Genomic DNA, 27,851 nt, shown 5'->3' on the forward strand with positions numbered 1-27,851 from the left:
ATCCTTGTCACGGATTGGCTGTTGCAACAGACGACCACACCGGGGTTCCACTCCTATCAGCTAAAAACAAGAAGAAGAAGAAGCAGCTCCAGTGGGCAGGACATCACTAACACTCCACAATTGAGGAGTGGAAAAACATTGCCTGGTCAGACTAATCCCGGTTCCTGTTCATGCTGATTTGGCGTAAGCAGCATGAGTCCATGGCCCCATCCTGCCTGGTGTCAACGGTACAGGCTGGTGGTGTAATGGTGTGGAGAATGTTTTCCTGGCACACGTTAGGTCCCTTGATACCATTTGAGCAACGTTTCCATGCCCCGAATAATTCAGGCTGTTCTGGGGGAAACTGGATCCGACCCGGTACTAGATGGGTGTACCTAATAAACTGCCCACTGTGTATGTCTCTATGTATTTTCATCGGCATGATCCCATACCATGATCCCACAGCATGATCCCATACCATGATCCCATACCATGATCCCACAGCATGATCCCATATCCCCCCCACACACACGCACACACAGACACACACACGCACACACCCACACCGAGACACACACACACACACACACACACACAGAGAGAGACACACACACACAGAGAGAGAGACACACACACACACACACACCATTGAAATTGCCATGCCAATGCTGAAGTTGCATTTTTCTCGTTCACTCTCCAACCCAACAAATCTCTCTCTCTCTGTCTCTCTCTTCCTCTCTAAACTACACACCACTCTCATTTTTGTAGTTGGAATCAGTCTCCTTCGCTCTATGTTGAAAGTTTTATAATGCAGCATTCATAAACCAAATGGGAGGTGAGAATTTGCCAGTTGTGACGTCGTAAACACCAGTTGGATGCATTCACGCCGTTTGATTGGCTAATGGCCAACAAGCTGCGTAAAAATCATAAACTAAAAGTACATCTATCAAAGCAAACAAATTATAGTGTTAAAAAAAACATATTAATAGATTGCTTTTGTCTTGTTATTGCGTTTTTCTGCTGAAAATTCTGTTTTCCAAGGTAATTTCCTTAGTAGGTGACTGACATCAGAGGTGGGAGCTCAGGATTATAGACTAGTTTCCCACTAGTAATTACCAGTTGGAGGGTTGTTCAAATAGATTTTCTCCAGTCATATGCGGTAAGTTCCCACATTCCACTTGGCTATGATTGCAGCGTCATAAATTGTTATCAGCCACTCCCTAATCTACTCAAACACTAAGCAGAAGATGTTGCAGGTATGTTTACCTAAACTAGTCCACTCAGTATGGGCATGCAATACTTCCCTCCCTCAAGCTAGGTGGCACATCTGAGTAAGTTTTATTAAAGAGACACTTTTCCTGACTTGAGTATTTTCTACCAAGGGGTAGAAGTCCACAGGCAACGAGAGGCGGTTGTGTCAAGAGTTACAACTTTGACTTCACGTGTGTCAACAGGCTTAGCTCCAGTTGTCGGTTCTTTTGGAGGCTTGCCTGGAACAGAACTGAAGAAAAGCTGGCCTACTACTACTACTACTACTAATAATACTACTACTACTGATACTACTAATACTACTACTACTGATACTACTACTACTGATACTACTAATACTACTACTAGTACTACTACTACTGTCTACTACTACTACCACTACTACTAGTACTACTACTAATACTACTAGTGCCACTACTACTACTACTACTACTACTAGTACTACTACTACTACTAGTACTACTACTACTACTACTAGTAGTACTACTACTACTACTACTAATACTACTACTACTGATACTACTAATACTACTACTACTACTGTCTACTACTGTCTACTACTACTACTACTACTGTCTACTACTAGTACTACTACTGTCTACTACTGTCTACTACAACTACTACCACTACTACTACCACCACTACTACCACCACTACTACTACTACTACTACTACTAGCACTACTACTGTCTACTACTACTACTACTGTTACTACTACTAATACTACCTCTACTACTACTACCACCTCTACTACTGCTACTACTACTACTACTACTACTGTCTACTACTACCACTACTACTATTATTACTACTACTACTACTATTACTATTATCTAACTTTCATGAAATCACACATGAAAGATACCAAATTAAAGCTACACTTGTTGTGAATCCAGCCAACATGTCAGAATTCAAATAGGCTTTTCGGCGAAAGCAACCGATGCTATTATCTGAGGATAGCAACAGAGTAAACAAAGAGAGAGAAGCATATTTCAACACTGCAGGCGCGACACAAAACGCAGATATACAAATATAATTCATGCCTTACCTTTGACGAGCTTCTGTTGTTGGCACTCCAATATGTCCCATAAACATCACACATGGTCCCTTTGTTCGATTAATTCCGTCGATATATATCCAAAATGTCAATTTATTTGGAGCGTTTGATCCAGAAAAGCACCGGTTCCAACCTGTGCAACGTGACTGCAAAATATCTCAAAAGTTACCTGTAAACTTTGCCAAAACATTTCAAACTACTTTTGTAATACAACTTTAGGTATTTTTTTACGTAAATAAATCGATAAAATTGAAGACGGGATGATCTGTGTTCAATACAGGATTAAAACAAACTGTAGCTAGCTTTCTGGTCACGCACCTCTAACAAACAGTACACTTCAAGTGACCCTCGTTCAAGATGGCCGTACTTCTTCATTACACAAAGGAAAAAACCTCAACCAATTTCTAAAGACTGTTGACATCCAGTGGAAGCGGTAGGAACTGCAAGAAGGTCAATTAGAAATCTGTATTCCCAATGAAACCCCATTGAAAAGAGTGACCGCAAAAAAAAGAAAATCTGAATGGTTTGTCCTCAGGGTTTCGCCTGCTAAATAAGTTCTGTTATACTCACAGACATGATTCAAACAGTTTTAGAAACTTCAGAGTGTTTTCTCTCCAAATATACTAATAATATGCATATCTTATCTTCTGGGGATGAGTAGCTGGCAGTTGAATTTGGGTATGCTTTTCATCCAAACGTGAAAATGCTGTCCCCTATCCTAGAGAAGTTAAATGTCTGGGAATGGCCTAGTCAAAGCCCAGACCTCAATCCAATTGAGAATCTGTGGTATGACTTAAAGATTGCTGTACACCAGCGGAGCCCATCCAACTAAAAGGAGCTGGAGCAGAATTGCCTTGAAGAATGGGCAAAAATTCCAGTGGCTAGATGTGCCAAGCTTATAGAGACATACCCCAAGAGACTTACAGCTGTAATTGCTGCAAAAGGTGGATCTACAAAGTATTGACTTTGAGGGGGTGAATAGTTATGCACGCTCAGGTTTTCATTTTTTTTGTCTTATTTCTTGTTTGTGTCACAATAATACATATTTTGCATCTTCAAAGTGGTAAGCATGTTGTGTAAATCAAATGATACAACCCCCCCTAAAATCTATTTTAATTCCAGGTTGTAAGGCAACAAAATAGGGAAAATGCCAAGGGAGGTGAATACTTTGGCAAGCCACTGTATTGATTCATTTCACGTTCTAGAGGAAAATTATTCTATGGATCTTTCTGTTCCACAGGCCAACAAAGAAGCGAGTATCCACAGTCTTCATGCTGGTGATTAGCTTTGTGTGAATCCTCTTGGGGAAGAGGTGCAGGGGAGTGTATCGGTGGTGGAGGGCCCCGTGCCGTCGGGGAGAGATCCCTCCCCGTTCACCATGCCAGAGTGTATCGTGGTGGAGGGCCCCGTGCCGTCGGGGAGAGGTCCCTCCCCGTTCACCATGCCAGAGTGTATCGTGGTGGAGGGCCCCGTGCCGTCGGGGAGAGGTCCCTCCCCGTTCACCATGCCAGAGTGTATCGTGGTGGAGGGCCCCGTGCCGTCGGGGAGAGGTCCCTCCCCGTTCACCATGCCAGAGTGTATCGTGGTGGAGGGCCCCGTGCCGTCGGGGAGAGGTCCCTCCCCGTTCACCATGCCAGAGTGTATCGTGGTGGAGGGCCCCGTGCCGTCGGGGAGAGGTCCCTCCCCGTTCACCATGCCAGAGTGTATCGGTGGTGGAGGGCCCCGTGCCGTCGGGGAGAGGTCCCTCCCCGTTCACCATGCCAGCTACCATATCCCTGAAAGGGAAAGATGTGTGGTCTGAAAGTGGTCTGAACTGGAGAAGATGAAGATGGTTGGTGGAGTGACTAAGACAGAGAGCTCTGCACTGGGGTTACAGTGTGGTTATCTCCTAAGACTGTTATCTTTAATTCTGGTTTAGCAGGTTTTTGTTCAAACCCAGTACTAATACATGATTAGATGCATCTAATCAAGGTGTTGACGATTAGTTGATCAGTTGTGTGTTAGTACTGGTCTGGAACAAAAGCTAATGGAAAGCCTCCGGAAAGTTTGGCACTACAAACCATTCTGTCATATCTGTGAAACCATTCTCTCATGTCTGTGAAACCATTCTGCCATGTCTGTGACACCATTCTGTCATGTCTGTGACACCATTCTGTCATGTCTGTGAAACCATTCTGCCATGTCTGTGAAACCATTCTGCCATGTCTGTGAAACCATTCTGTCATGTCTGTGAAACCATTCTGTCATGTCTGTGACACCATTCTGTCATGTCTGTGACACCATTCTGTCATATCTGTGAAACCATTCTGCCATGTCTGTGAAACCATTCTGTCATGTCTGTGAAACCATTCTGTCATGTCTGTGAAACCATTCTCTCATGTCTGTGAAACCATTCTCTCATGTCTGTGAAACCATTCTCTCATGTCTGTGAAACCATTCTCTCATGTCTGTGAAACCATTCTGTCATGTCTTTGAGACCATTGTTTATTTACATTTTTTGATTTGTATTAATTTAACCTTTATTTAACTAGGCAAGTGAGATAAGAACAAATTCTTATTTACAATGACGGCCTACCCCGGCCAAACCCTAACCTGGACGACTCTGAGCCAATTGTTCACCACCCTATGGGACTCCCAATCACGGGCCGGTTGTGATACAGACTGAAATCGAACCAGGGTCTGTAGTGACGCCTCTAGCACTGAGATGCAGTGCCTTAGACAGCTGCGCCACTCGGGAGTCCATTCTGTCATGTCTGTGATACCATTCTGTCATTTCTGTGAGACCATTCTGTCATTTCTGTGATACCATTCTGTCTTGTCTGTGATACCATTCTGTCATGTTTGTGTCACCATTCTGTCATGTCCTTGACACCATTCTGTCACGTCCGTGACACCGTTCTGTCACGTCCGTGACACCGTTCTGTCTTGTTTGTGAGACCATTTTGTCATGTCTGTGACACCATTCTGTTATGTCCTTGATACCATTCTGTCAAGTCTGTGACACCATTCTGTCATGTCTGTGACTGTCATGTCTGTGAGACCATTCTGCCATGTCCGTGACACCATTCTGTCTTGTCTGTGATACAATTATGTCATGTCCGTGATACCATTCTGTCATGTCCGTGATACCATTCTGTCATGTCCGTGATACCATTCTGTCATGTCCGTGATACCATTCTGTCATGTCCTTGACACACACCATTATGTCATGTCTGTGACACCGTTCTGTCATGTTTGTGAGACAATTCTGTCATGTCCGTGACACCATTCTGTCATGTCTGTGATACCATTCTGTCATGTCTGTGATACCATTCTATCATGTCCGTGATACCATTCTGTCATGTCCTTGACACACACCATTCTGTCATGTCTGTGACACCATTCTGTCATGTCCTTGACACACACCATTCTGGCATGTCTGTGACACCATTCTGTAATGTCTGTGACACCATTCTGTCATGTCTGTGACACCATTCTGTCATGTCCGTGACACCATTCTGTCATGTCCTTGACACACACCATTCTGTCATGTCTGTGACACCATTCTGTCATGTCCTTGACACACACCATTCTGTCATGTCTGTGACACCATTCTGTCATGTCCTTGACACACACCATTCTGTCATGTCCGTGACACCATTCTGTCATGTCTGTGACACCATTCTGTCATGTCTGTGACACCATTCTGTCATGTCTTTGTCAAAGGCACATGTACTGTTTAGACTATAAAGATACATTTCAAGGAGTCTGATACTCCAAAATGTTGTTTGTAAAGTCACTGACAAAATGTGGTCTTTTTGACATGTTTAGTAATTCATTATTAGAGAATTACATGTTATCTGTTATTTGGACTGGGACAGTCCACCTGCTGTCTAACTCTGAATGATCGGCTATGAAAAGCCAACTGACATTTACTCCTGAGGTGCTGACCTGTTGCACCCTCTACAACCACTGTGATTATTCTTATCGGACCCTGCAGGTCATCTATGAATGTTTGAGCATCTTGGCCATGTTCTGTTCTCCACCCGGCACAGCCAGAAGAGGACTGGCCAGCCCTCAGAGCCTGGTTCCACTCTAGGTTTCTTCCTAGGTTTTGACCTTTCTAGGGAGTTTTTCCTAGCCACCGTGCTTCTACACCAGCATTGCTTGCTGTTTGCGGTTTTAGGCTGGGTTTCTGTACAGCACTTTGTGACATCAGCTGATGTACGAAGGGCTTTATAAATAAATTTGATTGATCGATTGATTGATTTGTAGTCTTCAGTTATTGATATGCTCTTTGATACCATGTGTAATATAATTTCAAGCATAAAGATTGTTCTAATTTGAAATAAAACATTTTAATATGACCTATGAACTATTTTCTTTGTCTTCTGTAAATATAAATGTCATTTTTTTCAATTTCAGCTAAAATATCATAATGATTTTCAACTTAAGTAATGTGGACTTGGATCTATTGGGCACAAAAACAATTATAGATTGGATCCAAAGCCTCTTATTCATTCCAGAAATCATTTATAGGCCATTTTACATTACACACCGTCTGCTACCACAGACGGAAGGTGAAACAGTGCTCCACTAGAAGGTGTTGAATCGAGTCGTACGCTTTACACAATGTCATTAATTGGATCACATATTTTATGAAACAAGCTCACAGACAAAATGATCATACATGATGTATAAACTTTTAATTAAGTTTGCTCAAGAACACCTCTAAAAAATGTCATATGGATCTTAATGTAACAACGTTTTTTTCCCCCTTTGTGCACATGGCATGCAGCTTGCAAACACCTGCAATGAAAGAGAACCACAAAATGACACACCTTGATAACGAAATTAATTAAATAATAGTTTAATTAAGGTACAGGTTGGCAGCATTAGGATGGAAGTGGTCAGTAAGCGGAGGGTGATAGACTGTACTATATAGTTTGAATGACCACTCCTAAGTGATCTGCCCAGTCCGTGAAGTCTGCCCAGTCCGTGAAGTCTGCCCAGTGCGTGAAGTCTGCCCAGTCCGTGAAGTCTGCCCAGTCCGTGAAGTCTGCCCAGTCCGTGAAGCCTTGCCCAGTCCGTGGAGTCTGCCCAGTCCGTGAAGTCTGCCCAGTCCGTGAAGTCTGCCCAGTCCGTGACACCTTCCCTAGCTGAATGAACTGTCTAGTCAGTCGAGATAAGAGGCGTCTTTGTCTGCTGAATGACTCAAATGTAAATGTACAAGTGTACATTGTTCAATGGGCATGAACACCACTTTGGGAGGTTGACTGCACCGACAAGCCAGATTTGTTTGAGTATGAAAAAATATATATATAATAGAATAATATGAATCACCATAGTGGTCACCATATCAGTTCTCTGTGGGACTGGAGTGCCCTGTGTCTACATCCTGGTACCTCCGTACCATGGCTCCAGCTGTCCTGGCATTTAAAGGATCAGCGTTCCTGTTTGGAATCGTGTTTATCTCGAAATCTGTGTCAAAGCCGGATACAGGAGGGCGTCTAGGCAGACGTAAGGTGATACCAAACCATACTCACCTGTGTGGGGACACTTAGTCACCATGACAACTCCAATGTTGATTCGTGCATTTGATTTGAATAGGGTATTGCATCACTAACTGGCTAGTGACAAAGAGCTGAACTGATTCCGAAGCGTTACAGACCACACCTCCAGAGTGTGGTTTAAACAACAATGTCCAGACATAGACCGGCCCTTGTTAAGCCCCGGCATTCAATAGTCAAATCAGACTGGAGTTGGAACAGAGAGACGGGGCCAAGCTAAGATGGACGGAACATCAGCTCAGTGATCTGAAACAACTGTAAGTAGGGCTATTAAATCAATAAATAATATTGATACGAGTCACTTTTGTGTTTGAATGACAACATTTTAACATGACTTCCAAATGCCTCAGAAGGATGTGCATTCAGCAGCAACAAGCAAATGATCATTTACTTGTTTTTGAATATCATTGCATGTTGTTTCCACGTCATTTCAACCACAACAATCATTGCAATTACGTTATATCTACGATGAAAACTGATTGGATTTGCAAAAAGTGATCAACATGAAGTCATTTTGTAACTTTTAACCTAAATCCAATGACATACTGACATTTTTGGGGGTTGATTTTACATTGACAACTCAACCAAATGTCAATCAAAACAAGATGTTGAACTGACGTCTATGCCCAAGATGTTCTATGCCCAAGATCTTCTATGCCCAAGATGTTCTATGCCCAAGATGTTCTATGCCCAAGATGTTCTATGAAATCCTGCAACAACAAAATGTGACTTTGTGAGCATTAGACTCTTGATGGAAGGCAAAGATTGTTTTGATAAAGCAGCCGTTTCTTTAAAAAACAAAAAGACCTTCCTTTAAGAAAACAGCTTCAGAAGATGGAGAGAGAGTCACAGGGGGATTTGGATGAAAAGCTTGATCAGAGTCTAAATAAAAGGCTGTGAACAGATCTTTTTAAAAGAAAAATACTTTAACGCCCTGAATAAATGTATTTCTATGTGACATTGAAGAGTTGTATTATATGTCGATTAGCCGGTATACTTTTCATACTGTTTAAAACTTTATTTACAAAGCTTTTCTACCTATCAATCTGTAGCCATCCAGTAGGGCAGGCAATGGCGATGCCAATGTTAGGTTAGGATCTTCATTTTAAGTAGTTCCCTTTCCCTGAAATGGCGGATGGACTGGCTCAATCCATACCATGGTTGTTTCACACACTTATTAATTCATCACCTTCTCTTCATCCTCCAGCTTTCCATTAAAGTCCAAAGACAGAAGCTCATCCAAGCATCCAGGTGACTGTTCAACGGTGAAAGAAGGCATCCCACTCCAATCTCACCATGGACTGGAAGATGTTAGAGGCCCTGCTTAGCGGGGTCAATAAATATTCCACTGTGTTCGGACGCATCTGGCTCTCCGTGGTCTTCGTGTTCCGAGTCATGGTCTTCGTCGTGGCCGCAGAACGTGTCTGGATTGACGATCAGAAAGACTTTGACTGCAACACCCGCCAACCCGGCTGCGCCAACGCCTGTTACGACCACTTCTTCCCTGTCTCCCACACCAGGATCTGGGCAATCCAGCTCATCTTCATCACCTGCCCCTCTTTCATGGTCGTGATGCACGTGGCGTACCGCGAGGAACGCGAGCGCAAGTACCGCATCACACACGGTGAGAACGCCCGTCTCTACGACAACACAGGACAGAAGCACGGAGGACTCTGGTGGACATATCTCCTCAACCTCTTCTTCAAGACGGCCATCGAGGTGGCGTTCCTCTACCTCCTGCATCTCATCTACAACAACTTTGACCTGCCGCGACGCGTCGTGTGCGACCTTTGGCCTTGTCCTAACCAGGTGGATTGCTACATCGGCCGGCCCACAGAGAAGAGGGTGTTTACCTACTTCATGGTAGGAGCGTCGGCTGTGTGTATAGTGCTCAACGTGTGTGAGATATTTTACCTGATAGCCATCCGGGTGCTGAGGCTCAGCCACCGGGGAAGCCTCCATTCCTCCCCCAAGAAGAGGTGCTCTGAGCCGGACTGGGATGGGTGTCAGACACCGGCGGCAGACTACCAGAAGGGCAACGAGGCCGGCTTCAACATAGAGGAGAAGAGTACATCTATCTTTTAAGTCAGACATTAAACGTTTTTTTACAATCAAAGTTTTATTTGACGGAAATCTTTATTGACTAAATGTTGTGAACTGAATTCGACTGTATGATCAATGTATTTTTTAGCCAAATTCATTGTGATTTAAATGTAATTGTTTTATCAGAATATTTTTTTATGAAGCCAGTGGGTTGGCAGCCCTTGGTCTGTACACTTCCCTGCCAGGGTGTAAGAAGATAACAGAAACAAGTTGCTCTGTCAGTTCTGCCTATTATACCAAAGAGAAACCGTGAGTTTAAAAAAAAACTTTTAATCCAGATCAAAATTATTCTGTGTTGTGTTAAATTCTGCTCCCACTTAAGATGGTGGTCCCTCATTGTTTTTGGATGAAAACTAATGCGGAGCGATAAGTGCTTTTTAAGGTTGGTTCGGTTTATTATGAAATAAAGCTTTTCAAATGTAAATTCCAAAGCAAAAAAATTGAGATCATTCAAAACATGTAAAATATTCCCTTGTCTCTGTCAGGTCCACATTGGGTAGACATCAATAGGAAATTACTATAAAATAATAGAATATTTCAAATGGGTTTTTATTTATAGTTTTGATTTGTTTGTTTGTATATTTATTTATTATTTTTCATTCCATAAAGTCATCATCTCATCTCAAGCAGTCTGCCAGCCAAACCTAACGTTATATACACTACAAAAAAGTATGTGAACACCTGCTCATCGAACATCTCATTCCAAAATCATGGGCATTAATATGGAGTTGGTCCCCTCTTTGCTGCTATAACGGCCTCCACTCTTCTGGGAAGGCTTTCCACTAGATGTTGGAACTTTGCTGCGGGGACTTGCTTCCATTCAGCCACAAGAGCATTAGTGAGGGTCGGGCACTGTTGTTGGTCGAGTAGGCCTGGCTCGCAGTCTGCTTTCCAATTCATCCCAAAGGTATTTGATGGGGTTGATGTCAGGGCTCTGTGCAGGCCAGTCAAGTTCTTCCACACCGATGTCAACCAGCCATTTCTTTATGGACCTCGCTTTGTGCTCGGGGTCATTGTCATGCTGAAACAAGAAACGGCCTTCCCCAAACTGTTATCACAAAGTTGAAAGAACAGAATAATCTAGAATGTGATTGTATGCTGTAGCATTAAGATTTCCCTTCACTGGAACTGAGGGGCCTAGGCCGAACCATGAAAAACAGCTCCAGTACATTATTCCTCCTCCACCAAACTTTACAGTTGGCCCTATGCACTGGGGCAGGTAGGGTTTCTCCTGGCAGCCGCCAAACCCATATTCGTTTGTCGGACTGCCGATGGTGAAGCGTGATTAATCACTCCAGAGAACGAGTTTCCACTACTCCAGAGTCCAGAGTTATTTTCACTTAGGGGTGTACTCACTTTTGTTGCCAGCGGTTTAGACATTAATGGCTGTGTGTTGAGTTATTTTGAGGGGACAGCAAATGTACACTGTTATACAAGCTGTACACTAACTACTTTACATTGTAGCAAAGTGTCATTTCTTCAGTGTTGTCACATGAAAAGCTTTACACCACTCCAGCCGGACGTGTTGGTTAACCACTACGAGAAAACTCAACTAAATCTAACATACATCACGTGCTACATTTAGGTGAAACATTTCTCAAAAATGAGGTGGAATCAGGCCAACACAGGATCATCTTGATGAAATGTTGGAAACTGTAGTTTTGAAATATAATTGTTTTACTCTATATTTATTTCATCAATAGACAATTTGCCTTTGATTTAACCTTTTAGAGTTTCAGTTTATCATATTTTGTTGAGTTTTTTTGTTTAGTTCCAGTATGCTGAAATACCGTGCATCTACACCTGCATTGCTTGCTGTTTGGGGTTTTAGGCTGGGTTTCTGTACAGCACTTTGTGACATCGGCTGATGTAAGAAGGGCTTTATAAATACATTTGATTTGAAATAGGCAGATATTTACAGTTTTTCAACAATTGTTTACACACGTTTGCTGAATCTTTGGGCCATTTTCCCCAAAACGCTAAACACACAAAACGCTACAAATTCTTAGCAAAACAAACACTGCATTCAAAACAGTTTTAGCTCTTTCCAAAATGGTTGTTTTTTTGCATCAAAATGACATCATATGAATAGAGCTGTCTACCAAACACCACACTGATGTGCTCAACACAAAACACTACTATGAATATCAGTAGGTTTATGATGTGCTCAACACAAAACACTACTATGAATATCAGTAGGTTTATGATGTGCTCAACACAAAACACTACTATGAATATCAGTAGGTTTATGATGTGCTCAACACAAAACACTACTATGAATATCAGTAGGTTTATGATGTGCTCAACACAAAACACTACTATGAATATCAGTAGGTTTATGCCTTTTGCATTGTCAGTGTTACACTGTAGCCGGTTGTAAAATGAATGCCAACATGTACTGTGACATACTGAAGCAGAGCATGATCCCCTCCCTTCGGAGACTGGGCCGCAGGGCAGTATTCCAACATGATAACGACCCCAAACACACCTCCAAGACGACCACTGCCTTGCTAAAGAAGCTGAGGGTAAAGGTGATGGACTGGCCAATCATGTCTCCAGACCTAAACCCTATTGAGCATCTGTGGGGCATCCTCAAACGGAAGGTGGAGGAGTGCAAGCTCTCTAACATCCACCAGCTCCGTGATGTCGTCATGGAGGAGTGGAAGAGGACTCCAGTGGCAACCTGTGAAGTTCTGGTGAACTCCATGCCCAAGAGGGTTAAGGCAGTGCTGGAAAATGATGGTGGCCACACAAAATATTGACACTTTGGGCCCAATTTGGACATTTTCACTTAGGGGTGTACTCACTTTTGTTGCCAGCGGTTTAGACATTAATGGCTGTGTGTTGAGTTATTTTGAGGGGACAGCAAATTTACACTGTTATACAAGCTGTACACTCACTACTTTACATTGTAGCAAAGTGTCATTTCTTCAGTGTTGTCACATGAAAAGATATACTCAAATATTTACAAAAATGTGAGGGGTGTACTCACTTTTGTGATATGCTGTACATAAAGAGCATAGTGTAGATGGTAGGGAACTTACCAGTTCTCATTTCTGAATGTACAGATGATAGATGTAACTGTGTAGCAGCTCAGGTTGGGCTGAACTCTCTGCCCAGCCTCCCTCATACTCAACCCATGGTTGAGCACATGGTCAACCAATGTGGCCCTGATCTCATCTAAGACAACTGTCCTTCCTCCTCCTCATCTTTCTCTTCCTCCTCCTCCTCCTCATCTTTCTCTTCCTCCTCGTCCTCTGACTCCTTCACCTCTAGCTCTTGCTTCACCATTGACCTCAATTTTCCTCCAGAACAGGAAAGCTCATTTGTGGCCTTTTATAAGGCTAAAGCTCTGATTTCTAAGTGAACAATTCAGCAACTAGTGTTTACACCTGTGAGGAGTGGGTGTTGCCAATTGGTGTATAGAGCTTGGCATTGTGATTGGCGCTGCTTTCCAGTGGGAATATGTCACGATCGTCTTGCGGTGAGAGAGAGGACCAAGGTGCAGCGTGTGAAAAATACATCTTCTCTTTATTTAGAAGAAGAACCAACGAAACAAAACAACAAACGTGAAGCTATCAAAGACTAAGTGCACACATGCAACATAGAACATAGACAATTACCCACAAAACCCAAATGCCTATGGCTGCCTTAAATATGGCTCTCAATCAGAGACAATAAACCACAGCTGCCTCTAATTGAGAACCAATCTAGGCAGCCATAGACATACAAACACCTAGACAAGACACTGACCCATTAAACGTACAAACCCCTAGACAAACCAAAACACATACATTCCCCATGTCACACCCTGACCTAACTAAAATAATAATGAAAACAAAGATAACTAAGGCCAGGGTGTGACAGAATAAAGATATTTTAATTTTGAATGTTGTGCATGATGTAGAGAACTGTGTGTAATGTTTTGCAAAAAGTGTGATCTAAACTCAGCAAAAAAAGAAACATCCCTTTTTCAGGACCCCGTCTTTCAAAGGTAATTTGTAAAAATCCAAATAACTTCACAGATCTTCATTGTAAAGGGTTTAAACACTGTTTCCCATGCTTGTTCCATTAACCATAAACAATTAATGAACATGCACCTGTGGAACGGTCGTTAACACACTAACAGCTTACAGACGGTAAGCAATTAAGGTCACAGTTATGAAAACTTAGGACACTAAAGAGGCCTTTCACCAAAAGAAAGATGCCCAGGGTCCCTGCTCATCTGCGTGAACGTGCCTTAGGCATGCTGCAAGGAGGCATGAAGACTGCAGATGTGGCCAGGGCAATAAATTGCAATGTCCGTACTGTGAGACGCCTAAGACAGAGCTACAGGGAGACAGGACGGACAGCTGATCATCCTCACAGTGGCAGACCACGTGTAACAACACCTGCACAGGATCGGTACAGCCGAACATCACACCTGCGGGACAGGTACAGGATGGCAACAACAACTGCCCGAGTTACACAGAGGAACACACAATCCCTCCATCAGTGCTCAGACTGTCCGCAATAGGCTGAGAGAGGCTGGACTGAGGGCTTGTAGGCCTGTTGTAAGGCAGGTCCTCACCAGACATCACCGGCAACAAAGTTGCCTATGGTCACAAACCCACCGTCGCTGGACCAGACAGTACTGGCAAAAAGTGCTCTTCACTGACGAGTTGCGGTTTTGTCTCATCAGGGTTGATGGTCGGATTCGCGTTTATCGTCGAAGGAATGAGCGTTACACCGAGGCCTGTACTCTGGAGCGGGATCGATTTGGAGGTGGAGGGTCCATCATGGTCTGGGGCGGTGTGTCACAGCATCATCGGACTGAGCTTGTTGTCATTGCAGGCAATCTCAACCCTGTGCGTTACAGGGAAGACATCCTCCTCCCTCATGTGGTACCCTTCCTGCAGGCTCATCCTGACATGACCCTCCAGCATGACAAAGCAGGAATTGTGCTTGCAATTTTGCAGACTTGTTTTAGGGATTTGGTTCATGAGTTTCAGGTTTCGGTGATTGCGTTTCAAGTTCTAATTTTAGTGTGTAAACAATTGGGGGAAAACGGTATAATCTTGTTATTGAGGGATCTCTCCACCTGGTGGCGCCAAAGCACCATCATATATACCCTTGTCTTTGAGTATCTTTTATCAGATCAGTTCAACAACTTTAACTTAGTTTTTAACAGCATAAAAGGCTCTAGTTTTTTGTCATTTTGTTTCCCAAAGTAGTAAGATTATATTAATGTTGTTTACAAATGTACAATCTGAATCAAAACACAGAGTCACGTATGCCTTTAAATTCCAGACAGATCCTTCCCATTTGTTTTGTAAATAGATGCACGTGTGGCTGGGATGGACTGACACAAAAACTTATGACGGGGTCGGAGGGAGAAGGAAAGAAGGCTGATTAAAACTGTTCTATTGTCAAAACAAAATCTGGGCGGATGATGACAAACAAGAACAATGGCCAATACAGGTTGTCATGGTGGAGACCAGGCGACTGAATTATCCGATTTAGTTACATTTAATAACTCTTAAATCAGACAATTAACATGCAGTCCACCAAGCTACTACGTGCTAGTCCTCATTGCTAGGTTAGTCATATCCGATTATAACCATGACAGGCATAACCAATCAATTAACGGAGATATCTATTAGACATCACTACATCTCCCCTTTTCTGAGAGAAATCAAAAGTGGTGAGACTGATATATAATATAGTACTACAGGACTAGTGGTGAGACTGATATATAATGTAGTACTACTGGGCTAGTGGTGAGACTGATATATAATGTAGTACTACTGGGCTAGTGGTGAGACTGATATATAATGTAGTCCCACTGGACTAGTGGTGAGACTGATATATAATATAGTACTACTGGACTAGTGGTGAGACTGATATATAATGTAGTACTACTGGACTAGTGGTGAGACTGATATATAATATAGTACTACTGGGCTAGTGGTGAGACTGATATATAATGTAGTACTACTGGACTAGTGGTGAGACTGATATATAATATAGTACTACTGGACTAGTGGTGAGACTGATATATAATATAGTACTACTGGACTAGTGGTGAGACTGATATATAATGTAGTACTACTGGACTAGTGGTGAGACTGATATATAATATAGTACTACTGGGCTAGTGGTGAGACTGATATATAATATAGTACTACTGGACTAGTGGTGAGACTGATATATAATATAGTACTACTGGGCTAGTGGTGAGACTGATATATAATATAGTACTACTGGACTAGTGGTGAGACTGATATATAATATAGTACTACTGGACTAGTGGTGAGACTGATATATAATCAAATCAAATTTTATTAGTCACATACACATGGTTAGCAGATGTTAATGCGAGTGTAGCGAAATGCTTGTGCTTCTAGTTCCGACAATGCAGTAATAACCAACAGTAATCTAACCTAACAATTCCACCCTACTACCTTACACACACACACAAGTGTAAAGGGATAAAGAATATGTACATAAAGATATATGAATGAGTGGTGGTACAGAACGGCATGGCAGATGCAGTAGATGGTATAGAGTACGGTATATACATATGAGATGAGTACTGTAGGGTATGTAAACATAAAGTGGCATAGTTTAAAGTGGCTAGTGGTACATGTATTGCATAAAGATGGCAAGATGCAGTAGATGATATAGAGTACAGTATATATACATATGAGATGGGTAATGTAGGGTATGTAAACATTGTATTAAGTGGCATTGCTTAAAGTGGCTAGTGGTACATTTTTACATAATTTCCATCAATTCCCATTTTTAAAGTGGCTGGAGTTGAGTCAGTATGTTGGCAGCGGCCGCTAAATGTTAGTGGTGGCTGTTTAACAGTCTGATGGCCTTGAGATAGAAGCTGTTTTTCAGTCTCTCGGTCCCTGCTTTGATGCACCTGTACTGACCTCGCCTTCTGGATGATAGCGGGGTGAACAGGCAGTGGCTTGGGTGGTTGTTGTCCTTGATGATCTTTATGGCCTTCCTGTGACATCGGGTGGTGTAGGTGTCCTGGAGGGCAGGTAGTTTGCCCCTGGTGATGCGTTCTGCAGACCTCACTACCCTCTGGAGAGCCTTACGGTTGTGGGCGGAGCAGTTGCCGTACCAGGCGGTGATACAGCCCGACAGGATGCTCTCGATTGTGCATCTGTAGAAGTTTGTGAGTGCTTTTGGTGACAAGCCGAATTTCTTCAGCCTCCTGAGGTTGAAGAGGCGCTGCTGCGCCTTCTTCACAACGCTGTCTGTGTGGGTGGACCAGTTCAGTTTGTCCGTGATGTGTACACCGAGGAACTTAAAACTTTCCACCTTCTCCACTACTGACCCGTCGATGTGGATAGGGGGGTGCTCCCTCTGCTGTTTCCTGAAGTCCACAATCATCTCCTTTGTTTTGTTGACGTTGAGTATGAGGTTATTTTCCTGACACCACACTCCGAGGGCCCTCACCTCCTCCCTGTAGGCCGTCTCGTCGTTGTTGGTGATCAAGCCTACCACTGTAGTGTCATCCGCAAACTTGATGATTGAGTTGGAGGCGTGCATGGCCACGCAGTCGTGGGTGAACAGGGAGTACAGGAGAGGGCTCAGAACGCACCCTTGTGGGGCCCCAGTGTTGAGGATCAGCGGGGTGGAGATGTTGTTACCTACCCTCACCACCTGGGGGCGGCCCGTCAGGAAGTCCAGGACCCAGTTGCACAGGGCGGGGTTGAGACCCAGGGTCTCGAGCTTGATGACGAGTTTGGAGGGTACTATGGTGTTAAATGCTGAGCTGTAATCGATGAACAGCATTCTCACATGGGTATTCCTCTTGTCCAGATGGGTTAGGGCAGTGTGCAGTGTGGTTGCGATTGCGTCGTCTGTGGACCTATTGGGTCGGTAAGCAAATTGGAGTGGGTCTAGGGTGTCCGGTAGGGTGGAGGTGATATGGTCCTTGACTAGTCTCTCAAAGCACTTCATGATGACGGAAGTGAGTGCTACGGGGCGGTAGTCGTTTAGCTCAGTTACCTTAGCTTTCTTGGGAACAGGAACAATGGTGGCCCTCTTGAAGCATGTGGGAACAGCAGACTGGGATAAGGATTGATTGAATATGTCCGTAAACACACCAGCCAGCTGGTCTGCGCATGCTCTGAGGACGCGGCTGGGAATGCCGTCTGGGCCTGCAGCCTTGCGAGGGTTAACACGTTTAAATGTTTTACTCACCTCGGCTGCAGTGAAGGAGAGCCCGCAGGTTTTGGTAGGGGGCCGTGTCAGTGGCACTGTATTGTCCTCAAAGCGGGCAAAAAAGTTGTTTAGCCTGTCTGGGAGCAAGACATCCTGGTCCTCGACGGGGCTGGTTTTCTTTTTGTAATCCGTGATTGACTGTAGACCCTGCCACATACCTCTTGTGTCTGAGCTGTTGAATTTCGACTCGATTTTGTCTCTGTACTGAGACTTAGCCTGTTTGATTGCCTTGCGGAGAGAATAGCTACACTGTTTGTATTCGGTCATGCTTCCGGTCACCTTCCGGTCACCTATAATGTAGTACTACTGGGCTAGTGGTGAGACTGATATATAATATAGTACTACTGGACTAGTGAATAACTATAACTAACTGAATATAACTATATATAACTATAATAATAATAATAATATAACTATAACTAACTGAATAACTTCCGGGTTGGAGCGAGCGGTCGCACTTCGCACTTTGGTCCGCAGGTAGTATAACTTTTCATTACATTTCATTACATTTCATTATAGTACAACGGTTTAATTTGTCTAATCTTAGCAATTTCTTCTTAGCTAGCTACATAGCCGTCTTTGTATCAAAGATAATTGCGTAATTATCGTATTTCGTCGTCCTAACGCAGTCTACACTGCTATCTGCCATCTGCCCAGCAGCTAGCCAGCTAGCAAACGTCCACCGTCTACCGAATAGCAGCACTTTGGTCCGCAGGTAGTATAACTTTTCATTACATTTCATTACATTTCATTATAGTACAACGGTTTAATTTGTCTAATCTTAGCAATTTCTTCTTAGCTAGCTACATAGCCGTCTTTGTATCAAAGATAATTGCGTAATTATCGTATTTCGTCGTCCTAACGCAGTCTACACTGCTATCTGCCATCTGCCCAGCAGCTAGCCAGCTAGCAAACGTCCACCGTCTACCGAATAGCAGCACTGTAGCAACTATTACACCCAACTGAACGACTTGATTAGTGTAGTGTTAGCTAGCTACATAGTTGTCTTTGCTGTCTTCGTATCCAAGATAATTGTGTAGTTTAGAGTGTGTAGTTTTAGAGTGATTATCTTAATTTACCGAGGCTAGCTAGCCAGCTATCTGTCGTCCTTAACGTAGGAGACACTGCTAGCTAGCCAACAGCTAGCCAACGTCTACCGAATAGAACTTCTGCACTCAACAACCCGGTCGCATTCCGCTTCGCTCCACAGGTAGTATCACATTTTCATTTCATTTCATTACAGTACAACGGTTTGATTTGTTTGATCGTAGCTAGCTACATAGCTAGCTACATAGCCGTCTTTGTATCAAAGATAATTGTGTAGTCTAGAGCGATTTTCTAGGTTAGCTAGCCAGCTATTGTCGTTCTTTTAACGCAACGTAACGTAATCAACACTGCTAGCTAGCCAGCTAGCCCCCGAATAGCAGCACTGTAGATACTATTACACTCAACGGAACGACTTGATTAGTGTAGTGTCAACAACGCAGCCACTGCCAGCTAGCCTACAAAGTCAACAACTGCCAGCTAGCCTACAAAGTCAACAACGCAGCCACTGCCAGCTAGCCTACTTCAGCAGTACTGTATCATCTTAATCATTTTAGTCAATAAGATTCTTGCTACGTAAGCTTAACTTTCTGAACATTCGAGACGCGTAGTCCACTTGCCACTCCAATCTCCTTTGCATTAGCGTAGTCTCTTCTGTAGCCTGTCAACTATGTGTCTGTCTATCCCTGTTCTCTCCTCTCTGCACAGACCATACAAACGCTCCACACCGCGTGGCATCGGCCACCCTAATCTGGTGGTCCCAGCGCGCACGACCCACGTGGAGTTCCAGGTCTCCGGTAGCCTCTGGAACTGCCGATCTGCGGCCAACAAGGCAGAGTTCATCTCAGCCTATGCCTCCCTCCAGTCCCTCGACTTCCTGGCACTGACGGAAACATGGATCACCACAGATAACACTGCTACTCCTACTGCTCTCTCTTCGTCCGCCCACGTGTTCTCGCACACCCCGAGAGCTTCTGGTCAGCGGGGTGGTGGCACCGGGATCCTCATCTCTCCCAAGTGGTCATTCTCTCTTTCTCCCCTTACCCATCTGTCTATCGCCTCCTTTGAATTCCATGCTGTCACAGTTACCAGCCCTTTCAAGCTTAACATCCTTATCATTTATCGCCCTCCAGGTTCCCTCGGAGAGTTCATCAATGAGCTCGATGCCTTGATTAGCTCCTTTCCTGAGGACGGCTCACCTCTCACAGTTCTGGGCGACTTTAACCTCCCCACGTCTACCTTTGACTCATTCCTCTCTGCCTCCTTCTTTCCACTCCTCTCCTCTTTTGACCTCACCCTCTCACCTTCCCCCCCTACTCACAAGGCAGGCAATACGCTCGACCTCATCTTTACTAGATGCTGTTCTTCCACTAACCTCATTGCAACTCCCCTCCAAGTCTCCGACCACTACCTTGTATCCTTTTCCCTCTCGCTCTCATCCAACACTTCCCACACTGCCCCTACTCGGATGGTATCGCGCCGTCCCAACCTTCGCTCTCTCTCCCCCGCTACCCTCTCCTCTTCCATCCTATCATCTCTTCCCTCTGCTCAAACCTTCTCCAACCTATCTCCTGATTCTGCCTCCTCAACCCTCCTCTCCTCCCTTTCTGCATCCTTTGACTCTCTATGTCCCCTATCCTCCAGGCCGGCTCGGTCCTCCCCTCCCGCTCCGTGGCTCGACGACTCATTGCGAGCTCACAGAACAGGGCTCCGGGCAGCCGAGCGGAAATGGAGGAAAACTCGCCTCCCTGCGGACCTGGCATCCTTTCACTCCCTCCTCTCTACATTTTCCTCTTCTGTCTCTGCTGCTAAAGCCACTTTCTACCACTCTAAATTCCAAGCATCTGCCTCTAACCCCAGGAAGCTCTTTGCCACCTTCTCCTCCCTCCTGAATCCTCCTCCCCCTCCCCCCCCCCCTCCTCCCTCTCTGCAGATGACTTCGTCAACCATTTTGAAAAGAAGGTCGACGACATCCGATCCTCGTTTGCTAAGTCAAACGACACCGCTGGTTCTGCTCACACTGCCCCACCCTGTGCTCTGACCTCTTTCTCCCCTCTCTCTCCAGATGAAATCTCGCGTCTTGTGACGGCCGGCCGCCCAACAACCTGCCCGCTTGACCCTATCCCCTCCTCTCTTCTCCAGACCATTTCCGGAGACCTTCTCCCTTACCTCACCTCGCTCATCAACTCATCCCTGACCGCTGACTACGTCCCTTCCGTCTTCAAGAGAGCGAGAGTTGCACCCCTTCTGAAAAAACCTACACTCGATCCCTCCGATGTCAACAACCACAGACCAGTATCCCTTCTTTCTTTTCTCTCCAAAACTCTTGAACGTGCCGTCCTTGGCCAGCTCTCCCGCTATCTCTCTCAGAATGACCTTCTTGATCCAAATCAGTCAGGTTTCAAGACTAGTCATTCAACTGAGACTGCTCTTCTCTGTATCACGGAGGCGCTCCGCACTGCTAAAGCTAACTCTCTCTCCTCTGCTCTCATCCTTCTAGACCTATCGGCTGCCTTCGATACTGTGAACCATCAGATCCTCCTCTCCACCCTCTCCGAGTTGGGCATCTCCGGCGCGGCCCACGCTTGGATTGCGTCCTACCTGACAGGTCGTTCCTACCAGGTGGCGTGGCGAGAATCTGTCTCCTCACCACGTGCTCTCACCACTGGTGTCCCCCAGGGCTCTGTTCTAGGCCCTCTCCTATTCTCGCTATACACCAAGTCACTTGGCTCTGTCATAACCTCACATGGTCTCTCCTATCATTGCTATGCAGACGACACACAACTAATCTTCTCCTTTCCCCCTTCTGATGACCAGGTGGCGAATCGCATCTCTGCATGTCTGGCAGACATATCAGTGTGGATGACGGATCACCACCTCAAGCTGAACCTCGGCAAGACGGAGCTGCTCTTCCTCCCGGGGAAGGACTGCCCGTTCCATGATCTCGCCATCACGGTTGACAACTCCATTGTGTCCTCCTCCCAGAGCGCTAAGAACCTTGGCGTGATCCTGGACAACACCCTGTCGTTCTCAACCAACATCAAGGCGGTGGCCCGTTCCTGTAGGTTCATGCTCTACAACATCCGCAGAGTACGACCCTGCCTCACACAGGAAGCGGCGCAGGTCCTAATCCAGGCACTTGTCATCTCCCGTCTGGATTACTGCAACTCGCTGTTGGCTGGGCTCCCTGCCTGTGCCATTAAACCCCTACAACTCATCCAGAACGCCGCAGCCCGTCTGGTGTTCAACCTTCCCAAGTTCTCTCACGTCACCCCGCTCCTCCGCTCTCTCCACTGGCTTCCAGTTGAAGCTCGCATCCGCTACAAGACCATGGTGCTTGCCTACGGAGCTGTGAGGGGAACGGCACCTCAGTACCTCCAGGCTCTGATCAGGCCCTACACCCAAACAAGGGCACTGCGTTCATCCACCTCTGGCCTGCTCGCCTCCCTACCACTGAGGAAGTACAGTTCCCGCTCAGCCCAGTCAAAACTGTTCGCTGCTCTGGCCCCCCAATGGTGGAACAAACTCCCTCACGACGCAAGGACAGCGGAGTCAATCACCACCTTCCGGAGACACCTGAAACCCCACCTCTTTAAGGAATACCTAGGATAGGATAAAGTAATCCTTCTCACTCCCCCCCCCCTTAAAAGATTTAGATGCACTATTGTAAAGTGGCCGTTCCACTGGATGTCATAAGGTGAATGCACCAATTTGTAAGTCGCTCTGGATAAGAGCGTCTGCTAAATGACTTAAATGTAAATGTAAATGTAGTGGTGAGACTGATATATAATATAGTACTACTGGGCTAGTGGTGAGACTGATATATAATATAGTACCACTGGACTAGTGGTGAGACTGATATATAATATAGTACTACTGGACTAGTGGTGAGACTGATATATAATATAGTACTACTGGACTAGTGGTGAGACTGATATATAATGTAGTACTACTGGACTAGTGGTGAGACTGATATATAATGTAGTACTACTGGACTAGTGGTGAGACTGATATATAATATAGTACTACTGGACTAGTGGTGAGACTGATATATAATATAGTACTACTGGACTAGTGGTGAGACTGATATATAATATAGTACTACTGGACTAGTGGTGAGACTGATATATAATGTAGTACTACTGGACTAGTGGTGAGACTGATATATAATGTAGTACTACTGGGCTAGTGGTGAGACTGATATATAATGTAGTACTACTGGGCTAGTGGTGAGACTGATATATAATATAGTACCACTGGACTAGTGGTGAGACTGATATATAATATAGTACTACTGGGCTAGTGGTGAGACTGATATATAATATAGTACTACTGGGCTAGTGGTGAGACTGATATATAATGTAGTACTACTGGACTAGTGGTGAGACTGATATATAATGTAGTACTACTGGGCTAGTGGTGAGACTGATATATAATATAGTACCACTGGAGTACTGGACTAGTGGTGAGACTGATATATAATATAGTACTACTGGGCTAGTGGTGAGACTGATATATAATATAGTACTACTGGGCTAGTGGTGAGACTGATATATAATATAGTACCACTGGAGTACTGGACTAGTGGTGAGACTGATATATAATATAGTACTACTGGGCTAGTGGTGAGACTGATATATAATATAGTACCACTGGAGTACTGGACTAGTGGTGAGACTGATATATAATATAGTACTACTGGGCTAGTGGTGAGACTGATATATAATGTAGTACTACTGGGCTAGTGGTGAGACTGATATATAATATAGTACCACTGGAGTACTGGACTAGTGGTGAGACTGATATATAATATAGTACTACTGGGCTAGTGGTGAGACTGATATATAATATAGTACTAGTGGTGAGACTGATATATAATGTAGTACTACTGGGCTAGTGGTGAGACTGATATATAATGTAGTACTACTGGACTAGTGGTGAGACTGATATATAATATAGTACCACTGGACTAGTGGTGAGACTGATATATAATATAGTACTACTGGGCTAGTGGTGAGACTGATATATAATGTAGTACTACTGGACTACAGGACTAGTGGTGAGACTGATATATAATATAGTACTACTGGGCAAGTGGTGAGACTGATATATAATGTAGTACTACTGGGCTAGTGGTGAGACTGATATATAATGTAGTACTACTGGGCTAGTGGTGAGACTGATATATAATATAGTACTACTGGGCTAGTGGTGAGACTGATATATAATGTAGTACTACTGGACTAGTGGTGAGACTGATATATAATGTAGTACTACTGGACTAGTGGTGAGACTGATATATAATATAGTACTACTGGGCTAGTGGTGAGACTGATATATAATATAGTACTACTGGACTAGTGGTGAGACTGATATATAATGTAGTACTACTGGACTAGTGGTGAGACTGATATATAATATAGTACTACTGGACTAGTGGTGAGACTGATATATAATATAGTACTACTGGACTAGTGGTGAGACTGATATATAATGTAGTACTACTGGACTAGTGGTGAGACTGATATATAATATAGTACTACTGGACTAGTGGTGAGACTGATATATAATATAGTACTACTGGACTAGTGGTGAGACTGATATATAATATAGTACTACTGGACTAGTGGTGAGACTGATATATAATGTAGTACTACTGGACTAGTGGTGAGACTGATATATAATGTAGTACTACTGGACTAGTGGTGAGACTGATATATAATGTAGTACTACTGGGCTAGTGGTGAGACTGATATATAATGTAGTACTACTGGACTAGTGGTGAGACTGATATATAATGTAGTACTACTGGACTAGTGGTGAGACTGATATATAATGTAGTACTACAGGACTAGTGGTGAGACTGATATATAATATAGTACTACTGGACTAGTGGTGAGACTGATATATAATATAGTACTACTGGGCTAGTGGTGAGACTGATATATAATATAGTACTACTGGACTAGTGGTGAGACTGATATATAATATAGTACTACTGGACTAGTGGTGAGATTGATATATAATATAGTACTACTGTACTAGTGGTGAGACTGATATATAATGTAGTACTACTGGGCTAGTGGTGAGACTGATATATAATATAGTACTACTGGGCTAGTGGTGAGACTGATATATAATGTAGTACTACTGGACTAGTGGTGAGACTGATATATAATATAGTACTACTGGGCTAGTGGTGAGACTGATATATAATATAGTACTACTGGACTAGTGGTGAGACTGATATATAATATAGTACTACTGGACTAGTGGTGAGACTGATATATAATATAGTACTACTGGACTAGTGGTGAGACTGATATATAATATAGTACTACTGGACTAGTGGTGAGACTGATATATAATATAGTACTACTGGACTAGTGGTGAGACTGATATATAATATAGTACTACTGGACTAGTGGTGAGACTGATATATAATATAGTACTACTGGACTAGTGGTGAGACTGATATATAATATAGTACTACTGGACTAGTGGTGAGACTGATATATAATGTAGTACTACTGGACTAGTGGTGAGACTGATATATAATATAGTACTACTGGACTAGTGGTGAGACTGATATATAATATAGTACTACTGGACTAGTGGTGAGACTGATATATAATGTAGTACTACTGGACTAGTGGTGAGACTGATATATAATATAGTACTACTGGACTAGTGGTGAGACTGATATATAATATAGTACTACTGGACTAGTGGTGAGACTGATATATAATGTAGTACTACTGGACTAGTGTTGAGACTGATATATAATATAGTACTACTGGACTAGTGGTGAGACTGATATATTTTTTATTTTTTATTTTTATTTCACCTTTTTTTAACCAGGTAGGCTAGTTGAGAACAAGTTCTCATTTGCAACTGCGACCTGGCCAAGATAAAGCATAGCAGTGTGAACAGACAACACAGAGTTACACATGGAGTAAACAATAAACAAGTCAATAACATGGTAGAAAAAAAAGAGAATCTATATACAATGTGTGCAAACGGCATGAGGTAGGCAATAAATCGAATAATTACAATTTAGCAGATTAACACTGGAGTGATAAATCATCAGATGATCATGTGCAAGAAGAGATACTGGTGTGCAAAAGAGCAGAAAAGTAAATAAATAAAAGCAGTATGGGGGGTGAGGTAGGTAAATTGGGTGGGTAGTTTACAGATGGACTATGTACAGCTGCAGCGATCGGTTAGCTGCTCGGATAGCAGATTTTTAAAGTTGTTGAGGGAGATAAAAGTCTCCAACTTCAGAGATTTTTGCAATTCGTTCCAGTCGCAGGCAGCAGAGAACTGGAAGGAAAGGCGTCCAAATGAGGTTTTGGCTTTAGGGATGATCAGTGAGATACACCTGCTGGAGCGCGTGCTGCGGGTGGGTGTAGCCATCGTGACCAGTGAACTGAGATAAGGCGGCACTTTACCTAGCATAGCCTTGTAGATGACCTGGAGCCAGTGGGTCTGACGACGAACATGTAGCGAGGGCCAGCCGACTAGGGCATACAGGTCGCAGTGGTGGGTCGTATAAGGTGCTTTAGTAACAAAACGAATGGCACTGTGATAAACTGCATCCAGTTTGCTGAGTAGAGTATTGGAAGCTATTTTGTAGATGACATCGCCGAAGTCGAGGATCGGTAGGATAGTCAGTTTTACTAGGGTAAGTTTGGCGGCGTGAGTGAAGGAGGCTTTGTTGCGGAATAGAAAGCCGATTCTTGATTTGATTTTGGATTGGAGATGTTTGATATGAGTCTGGAAGGAGAGTTTGCAGTCTAGCCAGACACCTAGGTACTTATAGATGTCCACATATTCTAGGTCGGAACCGTCCAGGGTGGTGATGCTAGTCGGGCGTGCGGGTGCAGGCAGCGAACGGTTGAAAAGCATGCATTTGGTTTTACTAGCGTTTAAGAGCAGTTGGAGGCCACGGAAGGAGTGTTGTATGGCATTGAAGCTCGTTTGGAGGTTAGATAGCACAGTGTCCAAGGAAGGGCCGGAAGTATATAGAATGGTGTCGTCTGCGTAGAGGTGGAGCAGGGAATCGCCCGCAGCAAGAGCAACATCATTGATGTATACAGAGAAAAGAGTCAGCCCGAGAATTGAACCCTGTGGTACCCCCATAGAGACTGCCAGAGGACCGGACAACATGCCCTCCGATTTGACACACTGAACTCTGTCTGCAAAGTAGTTGGTGAACCAGGCAAGGCAGTCTTTAGAAAAACCGAGGCTACTGAGTCTGCCGATAAGAATATGGTGATTGACAGAGTCGAAAGCCTTGGCCAGGTCGATGAAGACGGCTGCACAGTAATGTCTTTTATCGATGGCGGTTATGATATCGTTTATATAATGTAGTACTACTGGACTAGTGGTGAGACTGATATATAATGTAGTACTACTGGGCTAGTGGTGAGACTGATATATAATGTAGTACTACTGGACTAGTGGTGAGACTGATATATAATATAGTACTACTGGACTAGTGGTGAGACTGATATATAATGTAGTACTACTGGACTAGTGGTGAGACTGATATATAATATAGTACTACTGGGCTAGTGGTGAGACTGATATATAATGTAGTACTACTGGACTAGTGGTGAGAC

The 27,851-nt window shown here is 43.9% G+C and overlaps 2 protein-coding genes across 2 annotated transcripts in view; both read left to right on the forward strand.

The window, feature by feature from the left end:
• Window positions 1-9,065: 9,065 nt before the first annotated feature.
• Window positions 9,066-10,028, forward strand: LOC129820399 (gap junction beta-3 protein-like). The gene has a single exon (XM_055877471.1). The coding sequence runs from the start codon at window positions 9,151-9,153 to the stop codon at window positions 9,937-9,939; it is 789 nt and encodes a 262-aa protein (XP_055733446.1). The 5' UTR covers window positions 9,066-9,150; the 3' UTR covers window positions 9,940-10,028.
• A 3,394-nt stretch (window positions 10,029-13,422) lies between these two features.
• The window catches only part of LOC129820354 (regulating synaptic membrane exocytosis protein 3-like), a 38,034-nt gene continuing 23,605 nt past the window's right edge, over window positions 13,423-27,851 (forward strand). Inside the window, exon 1 of the mRNA XM_055877420.1 lies at window positions 13,423-13,441. Within this exon, the coding sequence (XP_055733395.1) occupies window positions 13,423-13,441 (19 nt within the window). The remainder of the gene's footprint in view (window positions 13,442-27,851) is intronic.

The sequence above is a fragment of the Salvelinus fontinalis genome, chromosome 22, assembly GCF_029448725.1.
Source record: "Salvelinus fontinalis isolate EN_2023a chromosome 22, ASM2944872v1, whole genome shotgun sequence".
Classification (NCBI taxonomy): domain Eukaryota; kingdom Metazoa; phylum Chordata; class Actinopteri; order Salmoniformes; family Salmonidae; genus Salvelinus; species Salvelinus fontinalis.

Excerpts from the sequence above, each read along its gene's own strand:
- LOC129820399 (XM_055877471.1), top strand. The coding sequence starts at position 9,151 with ATGGACTGGAAGATGTTAGAGGCCCTGCTTAGCGGGGTCAATAAATAT.